General features: G+C 40.4%; 1 protein-coding gene across 1 annotated transcript; it reads right to left on the reverse strand.

The window, feature by feature from the left end:
* Positions 1-1,293: 1,293 nt before the first annotated feature.
* LOC121627125 (anosmin-1-like) lies at positions 1,294-21,787 on the reverse strand. Its single transcript, XM_041965809.1, has 13 exons — positions 21,669-21,787; positions 18,824-19,115; positions 16,715-16,937; positions 15,660-15,844; positions 14,646-14,775; positions 12,101-12,306; positions 11,167-11,293; positions 10,063-10,170; positions 9,636-9,724; positions 9,115-9,286; positions 8,034-8,257; positions 6,607-6,748; positions 1,294-1,618 (listed from the first exon to the last, which is right to left on the reverse strand). The coding sequence occupies exons 1-13, from the start codon at positions 21,785-21,787 to the stop codon at positions 1,566-1,568; spliced, it is 2,070 nt and encodes a 689-aa protein (XP_041821743.1). The 3' UTR covers positions 1,294-1,565.
* Between the last annotated feature and the right edge of the window lie 326 nt (positions 21,788-22,113).

The raw sequence follows: 22,113 nt of genomic DNA on the forward strand, positions 1-22,113 counted from the left end.
TTTGTACAGGGTCTCTAGAATTTACAAAAGGCTGAGCACACATACAGTACAGAAGTAGAACGTTTACGGTAGACACTCATCCAGACACAAATATACCACAACTAATAAATACAGACAAATATTTTATACAGCATTTACAGAATACAAGGGAGCTACATATTACATATTAAATAACAAATCTCATCAGTGAATCATTTGCAGGAATTTGTTTTTCAGGTTTTAAAATATACTGAAGGTACCACTCAATAACACTGACAACATTCTGGGCGTTTGCATGCAGCTCCATCTAAACAACTTTATCATGGCATAGCGAGGAATTAGGGCTGGGTATCAAACCTAAATACGTCTTTGAGTAGAGAGTAAATTCTGTCAGCAGAATATGGAATACAATAGCACTAAGTTGGCTCTAGATGCATAACCAGATTCACAGGATTGCTTAATTATTCTTTTGTAAGATTGAGATTGTAATTTCATTAGTTTATGCTATATTTTATTAACCCTCTTGTTTTGTTGCTGTTGTACTCTCATCCTCATTGTTTCTAGTCACACAGACATCAGCGCCGTACATGTGAAGTATCATCTTCGTATTCAATTTGCAACAGTTCCAATGGTGATGCCGATGGGAAGTCCTTTGTTTGCAGCTATGGGTGATTAGGACTTCTTTCTAAGGTCTACCATACCTTTGGTGTCATTGTAGCATTAATGAATTTCGAGGTTTCTGTTCTCTTTGATGCACACAACTGCATTTTTATGGACTGTGCTGATAACACCAATCATAAATAAGGTCTACGAGACCTTGAATAGAAATTTTGCATAATTGTCTGCAGAGGACTTCTGAAAAGCTATTCAAATTCAAAACCACATTTTCAAGCAGTTCAGATGAAATAAAGATAAAGATAAAGAATGTTAAATGTACTTAAATGAGCTGTTAAGGAGGCCCCTGGGTCCCTAGGACTCCAAACAGAACAGGTAAAGGAAAACTTGTGAGATGACCATAAAAGCCTAATCTAACATTAAGCCACATAAGAACAATGGCTGCTGCTTTACTTATATTACATAGGTCAAGACAGAAGCACATTGCTCTGGCAAGTCCATTATCATCTGATATAACATTTAATGCATTTTTTGAAGAAACTACTTTTGGTGTAAAAGCTGTTGTCAGTGTTTAGGTTCTGGCTCCAAACTTCATGGATTAGCCCGAAGCCTGGCATGGCTCTCAGCAGAGTACATTTTTAAAATATGTTCTACCCATACACAGATATATAGGTAATGGTATAGCTAATGTGTCTGCATGCCATTATGATGTATGAAGTGGTGAGATTTATCTCTTAGCTGGGAGTCAGTAATACAGTATGTGCTACAGCATCTGCAGCAGCTTTAACGGAAAAAGCCCAGTCCTTTGTAAGATACTGCAGGGAGGGATTAAAATTGCTGCTACTTGTTATGGAGAAGTCATCATGAAGCTGGCGAGGCTACACTTGTCATTAGTTTTCACCGCTCTGTGGATTCTTGATCATCTTGAGTTTGGGAGACTTGGTTCATGCAAGATGATTGGCTGCCTAGCCTCACTGCCTCTCAATGATTGGTTGTTTATGTTGATGGTTCCTCTGCCTGGGTCCTGAAAGGGAAAGTAAAAACTTGATTGGTTAACAGTTTATCTTCTAAAATCCAGAGCACAGAACTTCATGTTTTAAGGCCAACTTGTGCATCTTGCCATGCAGGACATTAAATAATCAAGTTACAATTTGTTTGTGTGACAATAAACCAAACAAGGACTTTTGAATCCTTGTTGGTGCATTTTACCTTCCTCACCCACACAGGTGTTTTCTGTTAGTCTGGCTGTTTGGGCCTCAGGTCAGAATGAAGCTGGGCAGAGCTGGGAATGTCATAAAACTCTAGATTCTTACAATGATTTAAGTAGCATAAGTTGTCCAACAATAACCAGTACAACAAAGCTAACAGGGGCATATGTCAATCAAGCACTGTATGTGCCCACACAGTCCTGAGAAGAGATCTAATCAGGTATGACAAGTCAAAAAGTCAAGAAAAAAGAACAAAACAGCCATATTCTTGTGTTTGCTATCCATTCCAAGGTCAAGGTAACTTTATTGATACCCGTAGGTAGATTTGTTTTGCAGTCTGGAGAGGGCATCTCAAACATTATACACAACATTCAGAAACACAGGACACATACAGGAGACAGATTAGCAGCAGACATTGACAGGTACTCCCAGCAGCTCACTGATCATGGTTAAAAGACTAAAATAAATAAATAAAATAAATAAAAGTCATTAAATATCACAAAAAATGCCAATATAAGACCTGTTAAGAGCATGCTAAGAAAACATAAGAGCATGATCCAAGGGACAGTAAAACAATGATAAATAAATAAGTAAATAAATAAGTAAGCAAGTTAAGACCACATTAAAATAGGACAGACCTCCTATTTAAAAGAGAAACCGCAGCAGGAACAAAGCTGTTCCTGCAGCGAGTGGTCCTAACTCTCGGGACTATGAGTCTCCTTTTTGACCGTAGCAGCTGGAACTCACTTGCCAGGGGATGGGAGTCGTCAGTGGAGATGGAGCTGGCCAGTCGCTGTACCTGCCTAGTATACAGCGACTGTAGGCACAGCTGTGACTCCCCAATGAGCCGACCAGACCATTTAATAATCTGGTTCAGTGAGTTCCTTTCTTTTAAGGGCAGGTTTCCAAACCATGACACAAGTGAAAAAGTTAAAACCGACTCAATAAAAGCACGATAAAAAAGTGTCATCATGGTCATATCAATGTGGAAGCGGGACAACTTCCGCAGACAGAATAGACGCTGGTGTCCCTTCCTGCTCACAGCTTCACAATTCAATTTAAAATTCAAAGTGGAGTCGATGATAGTCCCAAGATACTTATAAGATTGCACTTGCTCAATGGCTTGTCTCTTGATTGTGATGAGTTCAGGTGTATTGGCATTTTTCCTAAAATCAATGGCCATGTCTTTTGTCTTGGCTTCATTGACCTGTAGGTGTGAGTCCTCACACCACTTGACAAAGTTGTCAACGACAGGGCCGTGACTGTTTTCTGTTCCTTGGAGCAGGCTAACAATAACCGAATCATCTGCGTATTTTAAAATGAAACGGTTCTTAAAATTGCTCTGACATATATTAGTGTACAGTATAAATAACAAGGGTGAGAGCACGCACCCTTGTGGTGAGCCAGTGGAGGAGCACACCTTGTCAGATAAAAAGCCATTAACTCTGACCCTCTGTGTCCTGTTTGTTAAAAAATCTCAAATCCAGCCCACAAGGTTATTGCTCAAGTTAAAATGCTCTAAAAGTCTCTGTGTTAAAATGTGCGGTTGAATTGTGTAAAAAGCAGAGGAGAAGTCAATGAATAGAAGACGTGCGTGACACCCACTCCCTTCGAGGTGTTTAAAAAGCCAGTTAAAGAGAGTGAGTGTGGCATCCTCTACTCCCCCTTTCGGCCTGTAGGCGAACTGCAATTGATCGATTGCATTCTCTGTGTTTTTGAGAATTTCTAGACGAACTAGTTTTTCAAAGACTTTCATAATTATTGAAGTCAGAGCCACCGGCCTAAAATCATTCAGTGTCTTGGGGTGACTGGATTTGGGGATTCCTGCGTATAATTTGAAGAGTTACATGAGTGCTGGAGCCTGTCACAGCTTGCATTTAGTTGGGACAGGTCACCACCAAGACAGGGCAGACAGAGACAGATAGTCATTCACATCTTTTTGCTATTTAGAGTCTTTAAAAGTAGAATGTGTAAAAACTGGCCACTTGTCGACTGCTCTTTCCTATAGCTATCTTTGGTTTAGGTACCTGGCTCAGGTAGCCATGCAGCCAGTGGCCCTATTAGCTCGCAGGAGTCGGCCCCAACTGAGAGCTCAGAGCACTGGGGGATTGTTGGTGTTTACCAACGGGCAACAGAACTGGGGTCCGTTTCACAAAGCAGGTTCAACAAACTGTGAGTGTAACCCTGAACTCTGAGTTGATCTACTCTGAGATAGGAAACTCTGAGTTTTCGATTCCACAACAGCAGAGTTGAGTTAGTTTGATTAACTCAGAGTAGGTTCACCTCGAGTTAAGCGCGTGCGCCGCAACTTTAAAAAAGACAGCATCAATGGAACCCCGATTTGAGGAGTCACCATGGCAACGGGGAAGCGGAAGGCTGCCTACTTCACGCCACTGGAAATTAGACATTTTAATGCGCTCATACTGCGAATATGAACACGTTTTTAGACAGAAGTCCAACACCGCTGCAGCTGCAAAGGAGAGGGAGACGGCGTGGGAGAACATTGCTGCTCGGGTCAATGCGTGAGTATAAATGTAGTCCTTTGAAATCACAATAATATTACAGGGCAAAACTGCTTGAATGGTTGCCTATTAATTTATTTCATTTAGGTGCAATCCCGCAGGGGAGAAGCGCACTTGGCAGCAGCTTAAAATGAAATATAAAAACATTGTTCAAACAGGTAAGACCTCTGCATGATCTCATGGAGGTAGCTCCCTCATTTTGATCATGTTTTACATTGTAAAGTAAATATTAAGTGGCTCCCTTTCATTGTAAAATTGGGTATATTGTGTATATTGTGTTCATATAATGTTTTTTTTTTGTTAACGAATGAAATAAAATTTAAAAATGAAAAAAGTGTTCTCATCTATATCATGTTATGTTTAATAATTAAGCCTATATTTAAACTGACACAGACTTTTACTCAGCTAACAGAAAGAAGGCAGATGCACGAAGAACGGGTGGTGGCCTAAAACCGATAACTGTCTGGAAAAGCAAGAACATCGTGGTCTGATAACTATCTCCCGACGAATATTTAATTCTCTGCGCAGTATCGCTGCACCTTCATCCACGGGATCATGATCAAAAGATGTTAACATGCCATGTTAACGAAAAAAGTCACCACCTACTGTGCCTAATGGACTTCCCACTGACTGATATTTTTAATGATTTTTTTTAATAACAGACGGCAGAACTATGCCAAAACTCGTCTGCCGACTGAATGAATGAATGAGGAAATGAATGCGGTGTGTGGTTGAAAGAGGGCGGAGACACAGAGAAACTCGAGGTTCCTTGAGTAAAACCTGGTCCCGACCAGGTTAGGTTCATAGAGTCAGTTACTGCGGTAACTGACTCAGAGTTTAACTTACCTCTGTCTCTGAAACAGGCTTGAGTTACCCCTCTTTCTCTGGTTTGACTTACCTTCCTATGTGAAACGGAAAACTCAGAGTTTCCCTCATTTCAGGGTTAACATACTCAGAGTTTACAGTAAACCTGCTTTGTGAAACGGACCTCTGGGCTCAACAGGATCTCAGTAAACATCGCCTGGAAAAACAGCGCCAACGTGATTGACAGTATCTCCAACCAGAAGTCTGATTCTGGTACAGATGAAGACACAGTAAGCTGGAGTAGGATCAGCGAGAGAAAGGTAGGTCATCACCACCAGGTAAAAGCAATGTCTAGCCCTGAAATATTTTTCCATCTATTTTCTAACATATCATCTATAAATAATATTTTCATGGAATACAGCCTTCGAGACCGAAGGACCGAAGTGCCGAGGCGACTGACAGGGGCTCCAACCATGTCTGGGGACGATGACGACACGGCAGGAGAGCTGTGGTCTGGAACAGCAGCAAGTGGAGGGTCTTTAAATAACATCAGAACTGTTACTTTTTCATGTTCTGTTTTTCTGGCCGTATCTTACCCATTGTATCTTTAACAGGGGGCAATAGGTTTTCATTGGGAAACCTAGAGTGCTTTTAATTTTACAACAGGTACACAAGTGTGCCTGCTAGCACACTGCTAGTTTGTGCAAGAGAAAAGAGCAAACAGGACAAATCTCGGTGTCATCCTAGATTCAGATCTAAGATTTAAGTCCTGCGTCAGCAAGATGACTTCACAACTTTACAAACATAGAAAAAGCATGAACATTTAGAAATATAAAACTGATTTATGCTTTTATTTCAAGGTCAATTTTCTGGAGGACATGGTTAGCTATCAAAACAGCCCTCCCAAAAAAACACTGAGGGTCCGTGTCATCCGGTTTCCTTTCTTCCACATCCTTTGTCTCTTTTCTGCTGGACCTTGTCTTGGGCCAGACAGCCTCCAGACACTTGACCAGTCAGCTGTCATAAAACCAGACAGTTCCCTTCCTGAACCCACCCCCGGAAGCGTGGCTCACGCTGGTGTCATGCTTCTAAGCAACCCAGCTCGTCATCCTCACTACTGCCTTGCTCATCGTCCTCAGCATGGTGGAGGTCCTGCCTGTCCTCCTGAGTGGCTCTGCCCTTCTGCTCTGCCTTCCAGTCACCTTTGACACCTGCTTCACCTTTCGGCTCTACCTCCCTTCTCCTATATTGCTTCTGTCCTGCCACCAGGCTGCCTGAGTGAGGTCTCCAGCCCCATCCCTGTCCAGCCCTCCATTCTTTAGCTCCCAGCCACTTGAACCTTGGTTTTAATTCTACAATATAACATTTTTTTAGGTTGTGAATGTGGAATACTTGAGTTATATAAGGACAACATCTGATTCATGCTGCCCTGTTCTCTTCTGTGTTTTTATCTTTAATTTCTCTTATTCCTTCCTTACTGTATTTCCCGGTGCTTTGGTGTCCTGGTGTCTGGAAGGCTCGGCTGGTTGCAGGACCTTCACCCTCAGCTGTGATGGCCTGGACTTCCAGCCTGTAGAGACTGGCGGGGTGCAGGCCCGACACGATCAGAACATTATCATCCTGAAAGAGAAAGGACAAAGGAGTTTAAATGCTCAAGGTTTTGAATTTTTTGGCCAGCCCACTGGACTCTGAGATTTGCCTGCAAGAAAAATACAAATCTGACTCAGATATGGATTAAAATATTTGGAGTGCTAGTCGTGAATTAACACTAAAAAGGAAACAAACTGACAATGGAAATTTGACACACATGCAATCGACAAAATGTAAAGAACTAAATGAGAGTTTAGAAGGAAAATGACAAAGTTCTTTTTTATTAAATGTAAAATTTTGGCCTGTTTATCTGTAGCGGTAGAGTACTGTAAATCAGATTTTGTAACATATTACACGTTTTCAATTATCTTGCATAACAGTGCCTGCTATTAAAGAACAGTGAATTGCAAAAGCAAAATCAAAAGCCACCCTCACACACCAGGGCCATAGGAAGGTATTTCATAAATACTAATGTAGTGAGTCCAACCAACCTTCACCAATGTGTTTTAAAACCTTCTTTATAAATTTTGATCCTTTGCACTGTTGGCCTAAAACAAGTCAAATGTAAATATTTCATTTCATTTTAATTTCATATCTTTTTTTTTTTTTTTTTTTAAAGGACAACCCACAGCCAAAATGTATGTAATTGTACTGTTGGCTAATTTCCAACTGCAGTCCTTTGACAGGATATTTTGAAACCTATGAAGTGATAAAATAATGAACATTTGCTGTGAATATTTCAACTATTTAAACTTTAAACACATGTCTGAAAAATTGGTCGAAACTATGTTATTAAGAATTAATTCTAGGGAAAATAGGAATTTCTCTGAATGAAAACCTGCATACGTAAAGGTTTACTGATTTTTGGAAACTTTATCCTTCATTTGTTGTATGGTTGCCTGCAGACAAATTTCATGTTTTGGCATGTTCAGCCAATCTGCTGTATACTGACAGAAAAACTGTCTTGGTTCCACTCACAGTTATTTAGAATTAACTGACTGGAATTGTACAAATTGCACGCTCTGTATTTTACCCCAAATTTGTACCACCACATGTAGTTATTACCTGGAAAATTATTAGGAAATTACATACCTCCAAAATAAATTATTATTTTAAACACCCCTTGGTTGCTATAACTCTAAAATCCCCAGAAAAAAAATGACAGAGGACACAAATGAAGGCTATTTCACCGTCTCTAATTTATGCATATTCGAGTTGTGGCACTGGTGGGTTTGTTCCCTTTTTAGTGAACATGCAGCCAAACCTTAACCAAACTCAAGATTTAAATACTACTGCAGTTTTTAACAGCACTAACCGGGGGTAGGATTTGGGACTGGGAGATGAGACTGTGAGGCAGTTTGTTGTTGTTGTGACGGTTGGTGGGGATGACCTCTGCCCAGGTCACCTGGTAACCAGTCAGCTGCTGGTGGGGTGAGGCAGTGGACAAATCCCAGCCAAAAATGGCTGTCATGTTGCTGCCCTGGACCTCAAAGGATGCTGTCAGGTTGGCTGCCTTCACCAGGACCTTCTGAGGGGACACTGCCCAAGGAATCACAGCCAGGGGTTAAATGAACGCAGGTGTTAGTATGATAAACAAATTCTAAATACATAAGAATTATAAAATTATAACAATCAAACATGGCTCTTGGGCTGATGCTCTTTTTACTGTGGACCTCAGTATGTGGGTTGGGTTCGTACTGTGTGACTGTGGGTTACAGTGTTGTGTTCATTTTTTGTTTTTGTTCTTTGATGGTGTTTTAAGTAAGCTGTATTTTCTAACTAAATGGTTATTAGTTATTTGGGGAAATTATATCAGATCAAACAGTGTTTGCAGTGTGCACCAGTGTCTTACACATACTGTATGTTTATTTTGTATGTCATGAAAGTACATCAATTAATCATGCAATAAATGGGGGCTGTGGGGGTGTGGGCTCAGGGGAAATAATATTCTGTGCTCAAGGAAAAACAAGAAAAACCTCAGGTTGTTACGACTTTAGAATAATGCGTTCATACAGTGTTAAAGATTTACCCCATTTCAGATGAGTGGAAATAAAACTTAAACTGTTTATCATGTTACATAGTTGCAATGGTTTGTTAACACATGATCCCAGATACAAACAAAGACTGTATAGAGTAACTCCTGTAGCTCAAGCAATTTGTCAGCTTTATTCTGTATGTCGTCTGCTCTGTTCATTTTACTGAGTTATAACTGTGAAAAATTAAGGGACTGATGTGAACATTTTTTCCAACTTGAATGCATTCAGTCTAGAGTCAGTACTATAAGATATGACACAGTGACATTTACAATTTAGTGAACAAGCAAACAAACAATATGTTGACTTGATAATAATATGATAATAATAAGATAATAAGACCTGAGTTTCCAGTTGTCTAACCTTTGTCTACAGGACAGGTCACGAGTTGTGGACTTTTGGCCTGGATGGTGGCACAGGAGGGAGTGAAGAAGCTGATGCTGTCGGTCAGAGGATGACTCTTCTTGCTGACTGGCTGCAGGACGACTTTATACCTGCAGGAGAACAGCAGCCCCTGCAGGCTGACAAAGCTCTCCTGGATCAGACGAAAGCAGAAAATGATCATGTCCTGTGAAAAGCTGTGGCTCTCAGTTCCCTTATGACATAAAAGGCAACTTCATTTTTTTACAATCTTGGTTGCAAAAACAGGCTGTTTAGAGGCTGATTCCCAAAACGCTAGAGCCAAGATTAAGTCACTTTTCACAGCAAGTAAGTTAACAATGATCATGCGTCATCAACAAGATTTACAAATGTGCTCTTTTCTATTCATAAAGTCTATTATGTGTCTTGCAAGTGTATTTTATATTGCCAGTGGCATTATATACCCATCATTTATTTGATATTCATATTTATGAAGACAATGTTGTTTTGTTTTAATATGTTACCTGTGTGCTCGTCTTCTCCATGGGTCTAGTCTGGTTGTGTCCACAATACTCTGGCCCCCACTGGATTCTGTAGAATTCTACTGTAGGATCTATACAAACAACAAGAGCTTACAACGCTGTTCTGTAACAGCAGGTCTACAACAATGAATGGATCTTCATAAAATAAGGTTGATATCAATTTCATTTCTCAGACAGAGGGGGTCTTGGATATGTAGCTCCATTAAAAGAGCAACTCTTATACTGTAAATCCACAGCAGTTTAACCGCTGTAACCGCTAGCTAGCTACGACTCTGCCAATGGGCAAGAAGGCAAAAAAAAACATATTTCTGCCCAAATTGGTGACTGTTGGCTCAATTGACACCGTGCCATCCATAAATAAAATGCATTTGTGCTGCAGCATGATTACAGATGATCAGTGTGTACATACCCATGCTGCTCTGCCAGTAAACATGAACCTGGAGCTGCCCGTCCTGATAGAATGGTGTCCCTACATCCAGAGTGTCACCTGTAGGGTTTCTTGGAACAGCACTGGTGGCTTCAAAACAGATAAAATATAATTAGAATTTGTGGATGGGACATGGCCTATCCTTCGATATGGCCGGCCAATATAGAGAATTAAATACACCCAATGTAAATGATCAAGATCAGTGATCAATAATGATATGATCTTTACTGTACATGAGACATGATGAAACCTGCTTATTCTGATACCCAAGACTCAGTTTCTTACAGTGGGGACAGTCTTTTTTCATCTTTGCCATAACAAAAAGATGCTGAAAAACTGATTTATGCCTTTATTTCTTCTTTGATTTTAACAGCCGGCAGGATTCTCAAATGACTCTAGCAATCACAGACCATTTGATCATCTGCACTGGCTTCCTTTAACATTCAGAACTGATTTTAAGGGCCTTCTCCTTGAACACAAAGCCTTAATGGGCAAGGACCAAGCTAAACTGCTAAATCCCTTGCTCACTATTTGCCTTCATAAACACTGTGATCATCTGCTGCTGGTCTATTGAAGGTTCCCAGCCGCAGCAGAGAGAAAATCTGGGATGCAGCCTTTGTCAGTGATGCCCCAGAGCACTAGAACACACAACCTAAAGATATCAGGGAAGCTACCTAGCTAAATATTCCTGATACAGGCCTGAAATATTAGCGCTTGGCTCGCACTTATGCACCGCTGTACTTCTTTTAAATTGTTGTATTTTACTTTATTTCATGCATTCTATGTACGCTGCTTTTAACTTCATTTTATTATTATTATTCAGTGGTTTTGTTTTCCATGTTATGTTATTCATTATCTTTACTTTTATCCCTTTTCTGTCTTAATTTTACAGCTATAATTAAGTAGGTTTTATTCTTCATCTCATTTCAAATTAATGTTCTGTCCCTGTTTTTATTTTCATTCTCTGTCTGTTTTGTGTGAACCACTTAGTGCATGTGATTTCTTTGTTGTAAAGCATTTTTTTTTAGAAAAGGTGCAATAGAAATAAAGTTTATTATCATTATTATTATAAAAATAAAGACATACTGCGCTGTGTGGTGAAGTGGAGGATGGCTCGGGGTCCTTTCAGCTGAGTTTGTCCCCAGTAGGACACAGCCTGGACCTCCACACTGTAGCTCCTGTTAGACCGCATGCTGTCCAGCTCCACCTGGCTCTGCACACACACACACACACACACACACACACACACACACACACACAAGTGACCATGCAGGAAAGTTGACACAACACCAGAATATAAAATGAGATTGGAGCTACCTGTATTCATAAAAATATAATTCATTCATTGTTTTGGTCACTGAAAGGTGTAAAAATCCTCACTCGATGGAGATGGCTGAAAATGCTACTGTGTGTCTACAACAGGCATCAAGAAAAATTATGCTGACCTATGAAGATCTGTCGCAAGATCTTAGTCTTGCATGTGAAAATAATTTTTAATAATCAGCCCAAAGTCTGTCAACAAACACACATGGGACTTCTACTTTTCTTTCAGTTTGGTATGTTAAAGTACACAAAGTACCACAGGACCCATGAGCCACAAAGGTCATTGCCACCCATCCACACCCTGGTTCTGTTAAAGGTTTCTGCCTGTTAAAAGGACATTTTTCCTCACTACCGTCAGCAAGTGCCTACTCATTGGGAATTGTTGGGTCTCTTGTCTTGTCTAAGACAAGAAGAAGTCTCATGAGATAACTAACTAACTCAAATTTTATTTAACTGCTATATGGCAAATATTCCATATAAAGCTGGGAAGTCAGAGTTAAGTGGGTTTATTAAAGACAGTGAATCTTTTATTTGGTCCATTATTTCATTTGTCTTAACTGTTACTTGCACTCCTTCGCTTGTTGCAGAATATAGTTTAAGCAGGAAGGAAAATCAGTCATATGTAGCTCAGTCTAAAGGACACTCACGCTTAGTGTCACAACACTTTTAGAACACTGTAGCATCTGTCAGTCCTCACCTCTCTGACTGTCTTCCTTCTCTTGGTCAGGGATGAAGCAGTGGGTTGTCCAAGTGCAGTCCAGCTCCAACTGACCTTATAGTGGTGGACGGAAACATCCAGGTCCGCAGGCATGCTCCACTGGAGCCTGGCAGAGACCACCCTGCCGGGGCCAAAGCTCATACTGGCCACTCTCAGCTCAGTGGGAGCTGGAGGATTGGACGGGTCTGAGGGTGAGGGGATGTGGTTGATGTCCATTCATATGCAGTCACAGGTTAATATTACATGCTGATACTGAAAAACTGATGCTGATGCTGAACATACAGGGAACATATGAGGGCACAGCCTCCAATATTACAGCAGCTGTGATGCAGACAGTCCAAGGTGAGCGAAGGCAGCTCTTGCTGTCATGAACATGTCTGAGGTGATTATGGCTGAGCTTTTTTTGAACTTTTCCATGAAGCAGACATAGAAAAATAATTAACTATCTCCCCCCAACTCCCTCAAAGAGCAGAGATTTTTCCATTAAATCTATAACCATTTGCTATAAATGGTCAATTTTATGATGAAGCGTCTCTGACTGAAAGAATATTTATGATAATAGTTAGCTAAAGTTGATATGTTATATACAGTACCTATCATAAGTATTCACCCCCTTTGATGTTTTACCCTTTTATTGCTTTCATAAATCAATCATGGTCAATAAAATTTAGCTTTTTCAACACAAAAATTTATTGGAAAAAACTCTTTAACGTCAAAGTGAAAACAGATTTCTATAAAGTAATGTTAATAAAAGAAAATTATATAAATGAAAATAATAGTTTGCATAATTATTCACCCCCCTTAAGTCAGTATTTAGTAGATGCACCTTTGGCTGCAATCACAGCAGTGAGTCTGTGTGGATAGCTTTCAATCAATCTTGCACATCTGCCCACTGCAATTTTGCTCCATTCTTCTTTGCAAAACTGCTCAAGCTCTGTCAGGTTGCGTGGGTATCGGGCATGAACAGCCCTTTTCAAGTCCAGCCACAAATTCTCTATAGGATTGAGGTCTGGGCTTTGACTCGGCCACTCCAGAACATTTACCTGGTTCTTTTTTAACCATTCCTGTGTAGCTTTTGCAGTATGTTTTGGATCATTGTCTTGCTGGAAAATAAATCTTCTCCCAAGTCGTAGTTCTCTTGCAGACTGAAAAAGATTGTCCCCCAGGATTTCAGTGTATTTTGCAGCATTCATTCTGCCCTCTATCTTTACAAGCCTTCCAGGTCCAGTTGCTGAGAAACATCCCCACAGCATGATGCTGCCACCACCATGCTTCACAGTGGGGATGGTGTGTTTTTGGTGATGTGCAGTGTTCGGTTTCCGCCAAATATGACGTCTTGTCTGATGGCCAAAAAGCTCAATTTTGGTCTCATCAGACCAAAGAATCTTCTTCCACTTGACCATGGAGTCCTGCACGTGCTTTTTGGCAAACTCTAGTCGAGATCTAATATGACTTTTCTTCAACAGTGGCTTTCTCATTGCCACTCTCCCATAAAGCTTTGACCGGTGAAGAACCTGGGCAGCGGTTGCTACATGCACAGTCTCTCCCATCTCAGCAGCTGAAGCTTGTAACTCCTTCAGAGTAGTTGTAGGGGTCTTGGTGGCTTCTCTCACTAGTCTCCTACTTGCACGGTCACTCAGTTTACGAGGGCGGCCTGATCTAGGCAGATTCACACAAGTGCCATATTCCTTCCATTTCTTGATAATTGACTTCACTGAACTCCGGGGGATGTTCAGTGCCTTGGAAATTTTTTTGTAACCATCCCCTGAATTGTACTTCTCAATAACCCTTTCCCTGAGTTGCTTAGAGTGTTCTGTCTTCATGGTGTAATGTTAGCCAGGAATACTGATCAACCACTCTCTGGACCCTTCAGACACAGGTGTTTTACAACTCAATCACTTGAAACACACCCACACCACTCAGGTGATCTTCATTTCACTAACTGTGAGATTATTGGCAACAATTTGATAGACCTCAATTGAATTAGATCATTAAATAAAAAAGGGGGTGAATAATTATGCAAACAATTATTTTTATTTATATATTTTTATTTCATTAACATTACTTTATAGAAATCTGTTTTCACTTTGACATTAAAGAGTTTTTTCCAATAAATTTTTGTGTTAAGAGAGCCAAATTTTATTGACCATGATTGATTTATGAAAGCAATAAAAGGGTAAAACATCAAAGGGGGTGAATACTTATGATAGGCACTGTATATCTGCTTGTCAAAGTGTCTTTGAGCAATATACTGAACCCCAAATTGCTCCCAGTGCTGTGCCATCAGTGTGTGAGTGTTTGTGAATGATGGTGTATGAATGTGTGTAAATGGGCGAATGCTGGCTTCTCTTGTCAAGCGCTTTGATTTGCCGGTGAAGACAGCTAAATACATTTCTCTGCCAATACAATCTGTGCTTTCAAGGATACTTGCTTTCATAATTACAGTTATACAAGAACAAACAAGCACTCTCTTGCACACATACTGTATATAGACATACACACACACAGAGGGTGTCTGTCTGACCTCTGCTGGACTGAATGTGTCTGCTGGGTGTGGTAAAACCTCTGGTCCCATGGGTGTTGACAGCTGCCACTCTGAACTGGTACCAGCGACCTGGCCGAATGTCAGAGAGCCTGGCTCCTGGTTCCGTGGTCTTTTGGGGGATCAGGTGGAGTGTTGGAGGAAGCAAGGCAAGAAATTAACCCATAGTGTCAGAAAGGAATAAAACGTGCATAATAATCAAACAGTGTAGATGTAAAAAATGAGGAGCCACAGCTTCACAGACACATATTGTGACAGTCAGCTGGGGCATGTTCCAGCAAAACTGCATCAGAGCTAAATCTGACAACACGATAAACACACATACATGCGAATGACAACACCTGTGCTGTATGCAGACAATTAGACACTAAAATGTGCAACAGGTCTTTACAGGGAACCTTTTCGAAAATCTCAAGTTTTCAGTTGAGAAAATGCTGACTTAGTGAGAACTGAAAGCCAAAACGAGGAGAAGAAGAGGTGTTTTAGTATGGACAATTACAGGAATTATGGGTTTGCCTGACATTTGCAGCACTATCAGTGTTGCTGTGTTTTCCAACAAACACCCACTATTTTTCTATAACACTCCTTCATCTTTTAATGGAGTAATGGTTGACAGTAGGTATTTCTGGGGTATTGATGGTTTGGCTTTGTATGTAATCCAACCCAAAGATGACTGAGATCTCCTCAGTTCATCAGTGCAGCATCACTACCTTAACCCTCAATCAAATCCTTATTCAAAGCAACAGGTTTATTAGTTATGCCATAAAACCTCTTGAAAACAGAAAGCACACTGCCACAGCCACTTTTGATAGTTGTGCCTCAGTCACAGAGCTAAAGAAGTCAACAAGGTTTTTATTGATACTGTCAGAAAAAAAAGAAAATTTAAATTTGGCCAGCTGGGAACTACAGTACAGTGAGTGCACCTGTGATTACATGAACGTCCATAGATTTTTTCACAACTGGTATTGAACCATGGATTGGGTGCACTGAACTAACCTGTGCAACCACCTGCCAGGAGGTGGCAGTGTCCTCACTGGGCTGGATGCCAAAGTTCCATCTGCTCTGCAGGACATACACAACAGGCTCAGCTGTGATGTTTAAGCGGGAGGACCAGCGCACCTCCAACTGGCCAGAGGAGAGTTCTTCAAATCCCAGCTCCTTTCTTGGCTTTAGAGGAGCACCTAGGAGACCAAAATGATCCTCTTTTCAAACCATGAAATAACCATCCACCAGTGGTAGAATAGAATAAAACTAAGGGAATCGTTTGTGAGCCTACAGTCAGTTTATTATACATATGCTCTCAACCTGTTCATGATTGATGTAGCACTTCTTCAAATTAATTTATCCTCTGAATACCACACCTATACCTATCTGATGTTTTACAAAAGGTCAAGATCAGCTTGGTGAGTCAGCAAACTGATTATGTGTCAAACTGTTGTGATTAGAATTAGTCTTTTTCTGCGTCCCTCCCATCTACTGTAATTCTCAGCATAATATATGTCCAAGAGAAGACAGCAAGGACATCGAGTTCTCAGTCAGGTCAGTCAGCATGCCCCAGGGCTGTAGGGATGTCCGGCTTCGCTCAATACCAATGAGTGAAAAAGCAAAACGATTTTCCCCACATCAGTTCTTTCCTATCAGTGAACATATTGCTGCTCAGATCTCTTTGATCCATCTCCTGATAATTGAGGCCTAAGTAGAGCAAGCTCCACCTGACTCAGACTCAGAGCAGCACGGCGGCACACTATTTGTTAGCAAGAAATTTTCCACCCTGAGTTACTTCATTTATTTGAGAAATGGCCCAAGGCAGGCTGGGATGAATAAGAATAATAACACCACAGCACTTTTCTGACAATAGATGCAGGTTTATTGTTATTATTAATAGAAAACACTGATCAGCAGGTTTCACCAGCACAAGCATTTTCCATGTTCTGTCTCATCCCATCTTAACCCACTAGTTTTTGTGCCTAACCCAAACCAAACCTCAACTATAGAGGTGTTGCAGAGTGCTATACTCAAGGAACAAGTCGCAATTTTTGGGCTCTACTTACCCTTGTAAAGGTCTTTGGGAGACTGGCAGGTGTGGCCACAGCCGTTGGAACAGCATTTCTTCTGAGCGGAGCATTCTTGGTCATGATCACAGCTCTCCACGCAAGCCGCTGCAAGGCCACTGGTTTTCTCCGGAGGAGGACAGCTGCCCTGCTTCACTGCCAACACTGACTGAAGGAACTCACAGCTGGTCACACACTCCCAGTGCTTCTTGGGAAAGACTCGCTAAATGGGTTGGAGGGACAAGTTTACTTCTTTTCCCTTTAACTGTTTAGAATTTCAATGTGAACTACTTTTGTTTTCAGGGCTTCTAATGTTGCACTTTTTTTATTTAATAAGAAGGATTCTACGTAAGTTTGGAAAGGCTAAATGATGAAGTTCTTATTTGTTTGCTTAAATTTCTAGCATAAACCAGGCTTTCATTTCATGATTAGTGATACAAATGTGCAAGGTACTGAAGTGATTATCACATGTATTTTTTAGACATAAAAAAATATAATGTTGCTTAGATGCCTGTGACTGCTTGCAGTATAATATTCAGTATAATATTCCTTATAGAAATATCACGGAGGTGAACATAAAATATAAGCACCTGTACATTTAAATGGAATTATTACATAATGACAGCTTGGGATGTATCATTTATGAAATAGTTGTTGAAATAAGAAAACAAAATAATTAGGATGGTCTGGATATTCAAAAAGTGTCAGTTTTATCTGATTAATCCAGGATTTCAAGCAAGCATAACACAACATCCATGCATGAATTTGAGAATACAAAACGTGAAAATATTTGAATGAGATCCAAAACATTTAGAAGGACATCTGGTTGAATTAACAACCCTGAAAGAACAATACTACTACATACTCGACAGGACAAATACATGGAAATTTGAGTGTAGTTGTCTTCTTGACCTGCTCATCCTGATCCTGGTTCTTTTTGTGCCTGTTCCAAAATCAATTTTTAGACTTTTGTCTTTGCTGAAAGTTCAGTCACTTTAATTCCTCAAAGTATAATTGTTGATGCAGACGTTTTTTTTCTAAAACAATACACAGTGTTTAAGGAGGCCTAATGAGACATTATGCCTCCTGTTATTGCATAACATAACGTTACTCTTTGGTGATGCGGCATTACCGTATGCACAGTAACTATTAGCATACACATAGCTGTCTTCAGCTAGCCAGACAAAAGTTGCTATTGTTCCCTTCACAAGTTAGAAGGTCGTTTTCATAGTCTTGTGTTTAATAATGAGACCGCTGTTAATCATCGCTTTAACATATAAACCGTGTGAAGAATGGAAAAGTAAGACATCAGCTCAGAGAAAAACCACACATCTCACCAAGTACCAGGAGAAGGGCAGAATGCTTCCGGCAACAGGTGTCGCTAGCCGTGGGGGGAAGGACTAGGATACTTTCACAATAAGACAAAAAGATATTACACTAATATGAGATGGCATTGTAAACGTAGTGGTACCTTAAAAACCGTAAAAAAAAATAAAATAAATGCATTTAGGACAAAGCAGGATACAGATATTAAAAATAACAATAAAATACTTTTTAATCACTGAATCCTGCAGCCAAAAATAAGAAGAAAAGCATTAGATCATATATATGTAAAAGATTTGACCCCTCGCAATTTTTAATAACCTGAGCTACTGTATATTGTAGGCTATAGTTAAAAAGCAGGAAGCAAAGATTAAAACAAAAGAGTTGCCTGATGACAAAAATGCCTGAATCCGCAGCAGAAAAGAAGAATAAAAGCATATGACGAGGAAGCCTGCAATTGATTCGGGATTGACATCAAAAGAAAAACAAAAAAATAACAGTAATACCTGATGATGGAGAATGTCGTATTTAGTTGCTCCCAAGGCTCAGAAATTAAATAAAATCCAACTCCTCCTGTATGCCGTGGCATGTGATTGCCGTGCTTGGACGCACGAAATAAACTTTCCATTAAAATACATTAGTTTGAAATCCGTTCTGGGTAGCACGAGAAAAGTGAGGATATCATGGCGGTACGCACGAAACAATAGATTAATTAACGTGACAGTTTCACGACTTTCTGTGAGACTGGGTTGCAACCTCCTGCAGCTGCTGCTCCAGCTGGTTCACCTGCATCTGCAGTCTCTTCTGAGTCTCAGCCATCTCGCTCTTCTCCAGGTGCTGGATGTTTTCCACCTGTTCCACCTGGGACTCCACGCTCGTCTCTTTGGGGGAGACATCAGATTCACCTGATGCGCTGCTCTCACTGCTGCTTTTCTCTTCCAGACGCCGCTCCAGTCCACGTATTTCTTTTTCTAAGTCGGTCACAGTGTAGACGTGTGTGCGCTTCGCATGCCGGAGTTGATCCCTTTCAAACCACGCGCGGTTCAACTGGACTCTCAGAAAGTTGTTCTGGTGGCGACTTTGCTCAAGAGCAGATTGCAGACGGAGAAATTCTCCGGGAACTTTTAGTGTGATGATTATAAATGTTAGGACATAAGCACCAAACCAACGTATGTGTTTTTCTAATGATTTTATGAGATTTACTGCTACCAATGTAGGTAACACTGTTATTGTGAGGATAAATATTGAAATATTTACATTAAGCATCTGTGTTTAAAATAACCAGATCCTGAAATGTAGATCAGTGCCTCTTGGGAGGGAAACAGCTATTAACATCGGTGTGTAATCATAATAATCAATTCAAGAAATGCGCGACCAAACCCAAAGTGTTTAAATGTGTTAATAATTAAATCGTGTTCGATAGAGTCGAACGCTTTATGGAAGTCCAGAAACAACATGAAACCATCGTCCTTAATTAGGTGATTAAGGATGTATCATGTGTATCATTTTCTAGCCCCCATATAGAGCCAGAAAATGATACACACGCTATTCACCACTAACCTCGTTTTATTCCAATTTAAATTCATTTAGTGAAGGCTTCAAACCAGAAATCAGAAACCTTTTCAATTAGTGCAATGAGGAAAAATGTATCGGATGGAGGTCAGAGTGGTCTAACTTTTTGAAGTGTGACAACTCTGGATGTATTTAGAGGGAGTGTTGATATTGGTTTGGACAAAACTGCATTTAAACTAGTCAGTGGCATCTGAAAGACAGTCAGGCAGCAGGTTAATCATTTATAATGTTAACGTATATGGTCGTTTTTCCCGTATTAATAATGTCTCCCTCTCTGCTGTTTATTTGGTCTGTTTAAATGAGTGGCAGTATGGCGTTAGCTTACTGAAAAAAGGCAGCTAATCGTGTTGCAAAGCTGAGACAAACCTGAGTGAAATGTGATTAATAAATCATTGAAAGTTGACAGTGGAGTGTGTCGGTGTAAAAGCGCCTCTCGGGTGGAAACCTGTCAGTATGTGTCGCCCCCCAGTGGCTGCACCTGCTCTCTGCACCCACTCGCCCCATTTTTCATTTCTGAGGGACATAAACACAGAACAGACTTCTTTCTGCTGCCAGAGGCCGTTCAAATACCTGCAGCAGGAGGGAGCGTCATCACAACACGTCTGAGGAGTTTGTCAGTCCTTCATTTTATATTTGTTCCATGAACATCTTATCGTCTACATACACACAACATAAGGGCACAGGCTGCCATTTACAAACTCATACAGACAAACTTAATCTCATTTGAAGTTTCATGTGAAACACTTCATACAGTACAGTACTGATTAGGAGATAGAAGTATGGAAACACTAGTGTAGGTGGGGCATTATCACAGGAAAGACATTAAAGGAAGCAAACAGTTTTTGACTGTGTCAGAGTGGCAGCGTTGCAGGCAGCATTTGGACAGGAAGAAACTGTTCAGAGAAAAACTTACCCATGAAGATCTATGGGCTGAGCTGTACTAAGGTGAGCATGAATACACTGTGTGGAAATAAATAGGTCACGGCACTCAAACAAGGTACTGGACATCACTTTTATTCTTTACTGAGAACACACACTCTCCATTTCTCCCTCTGTAGCTTGAACATTTTCTTTGATAGATGATGTGTTTACTGATTATTTTGACGTTGTATTTTCTTCACTGACAACATTATTTTGTGAGTTGGTTCATACAGGGCCTTTCTGGACAGTTTTATAATGTATATACAAAAGAAGAGACAATGAAAAACAAAAATAACAACACTGCTTCCTGTTCAGCAGGATTCACACCATTTACACCAGTGTCAAATTTTAAACACTAGGTTTTATTAAAGGTGATATCAGAGTTTCTCAATTGCCAAAACAAAGATATAAATACAGAAAAAAAAAAACAAATAAAAAGTGCAGATTCTGTTGAGGTCATCATTTTAAGACCTTTGTAAAGCCTCACCAGTGAGCATAACATGAAGTTGGCATGTCTATAACAGCTGAACGTGGTGATTTCCATGCTGCTCTTCACAAATTGATCGAGATCTGATGCTTTTGTGCGTTGATTCAATGCTGAGTGCAGCCAAACTCGATAGCCTCTTTTCTGTCCGGAAAATGCCGACATGCAAAAACAGTAAGCTGCATCTTTTGATTGTGGGTTTTCTAACCAGGGATGAAGTTTGTAGCAGTCGCTGCGGGAGCTTCTTCCGGCTCCTCCTTGGGGGGGTCTGAGGGAAACTGCCTCTCGTTGGCTGCGCTGGTACCTCAAACCTGGACTTGGATACGTCTAGAGGATGGAGGGGGGGAAAGATTCAAAGTGCATTACATCTGAACTAATTATACAATATAACTAGCAAAAACATAATCAATTATAACCATCAGACTGTGTTAACATACACTAGCAGTTTAGCCTGGTGAATCAACAGAGGCTTTTGTAGCCTACTTTAAACCGAAAACGGCAGACCTAGCTAACATTACACGTATAGTTAGCAAAACAGCGTTCTTCAACTTCATTGTTATCATCTTAAAATCAGCATTGCAACTATACTGGTGTGCTTTAACTATAACTACATTTCTTAACAGATAGACATATGGATAGTTGCTCAGTTTTTACCTCTTTCCTCCGGTGTCTTCTTTCCTCGCGACTCCTGGCTCCCTCGGTTTTTCAAAACAAATCAGTCTCTTACTGCGCATGCGCTGCAGCAGCCGCTGCGGCCTCATCTCCTGCTGCATTCAGCACAGTCAGACATTGGAGTTCCTTAATCGTAAATTTCAAATTCGTCGCGGCCACTTTTCTAATGCGTTACCCTGAGCGCTGCTTATCAATCAGTGTGAGATTAAAAACAGGTGTTATAACCTGTTCAGAGAGTTGTCAGTGGTGCAGTCCTTTTGTTTACGTTTGAAAAAGAGTGCAATTTTCAATTTAAACATCAACAAAAAAAACTGTACAGATCAAGGCAAAGATGACAGCAAAGATCAAGGCAAAATGCCGATGACGTCATTAGGTCGCTGTATGAATAAACAGCTGTTCAGGTGGATCATCACTAGTAACACTGTGA

The sequence above is a fragment of the Chelmon rostratus genome, chromosome 24, assembly GCF_017976325.1.
Source record: "Chelmon rostratus isolate fCheRos1 chromosome 24, fCheRos1.pri, whole genome shotgun sequence".
NCBI classification, from domain to species: domain Eukaryota; kingdom Metazoa; phylum Chordata; class Actinopteri; order Chaetodontiformes; family Chaetodontidae; genus Chelmon; species Chelmon rostratus.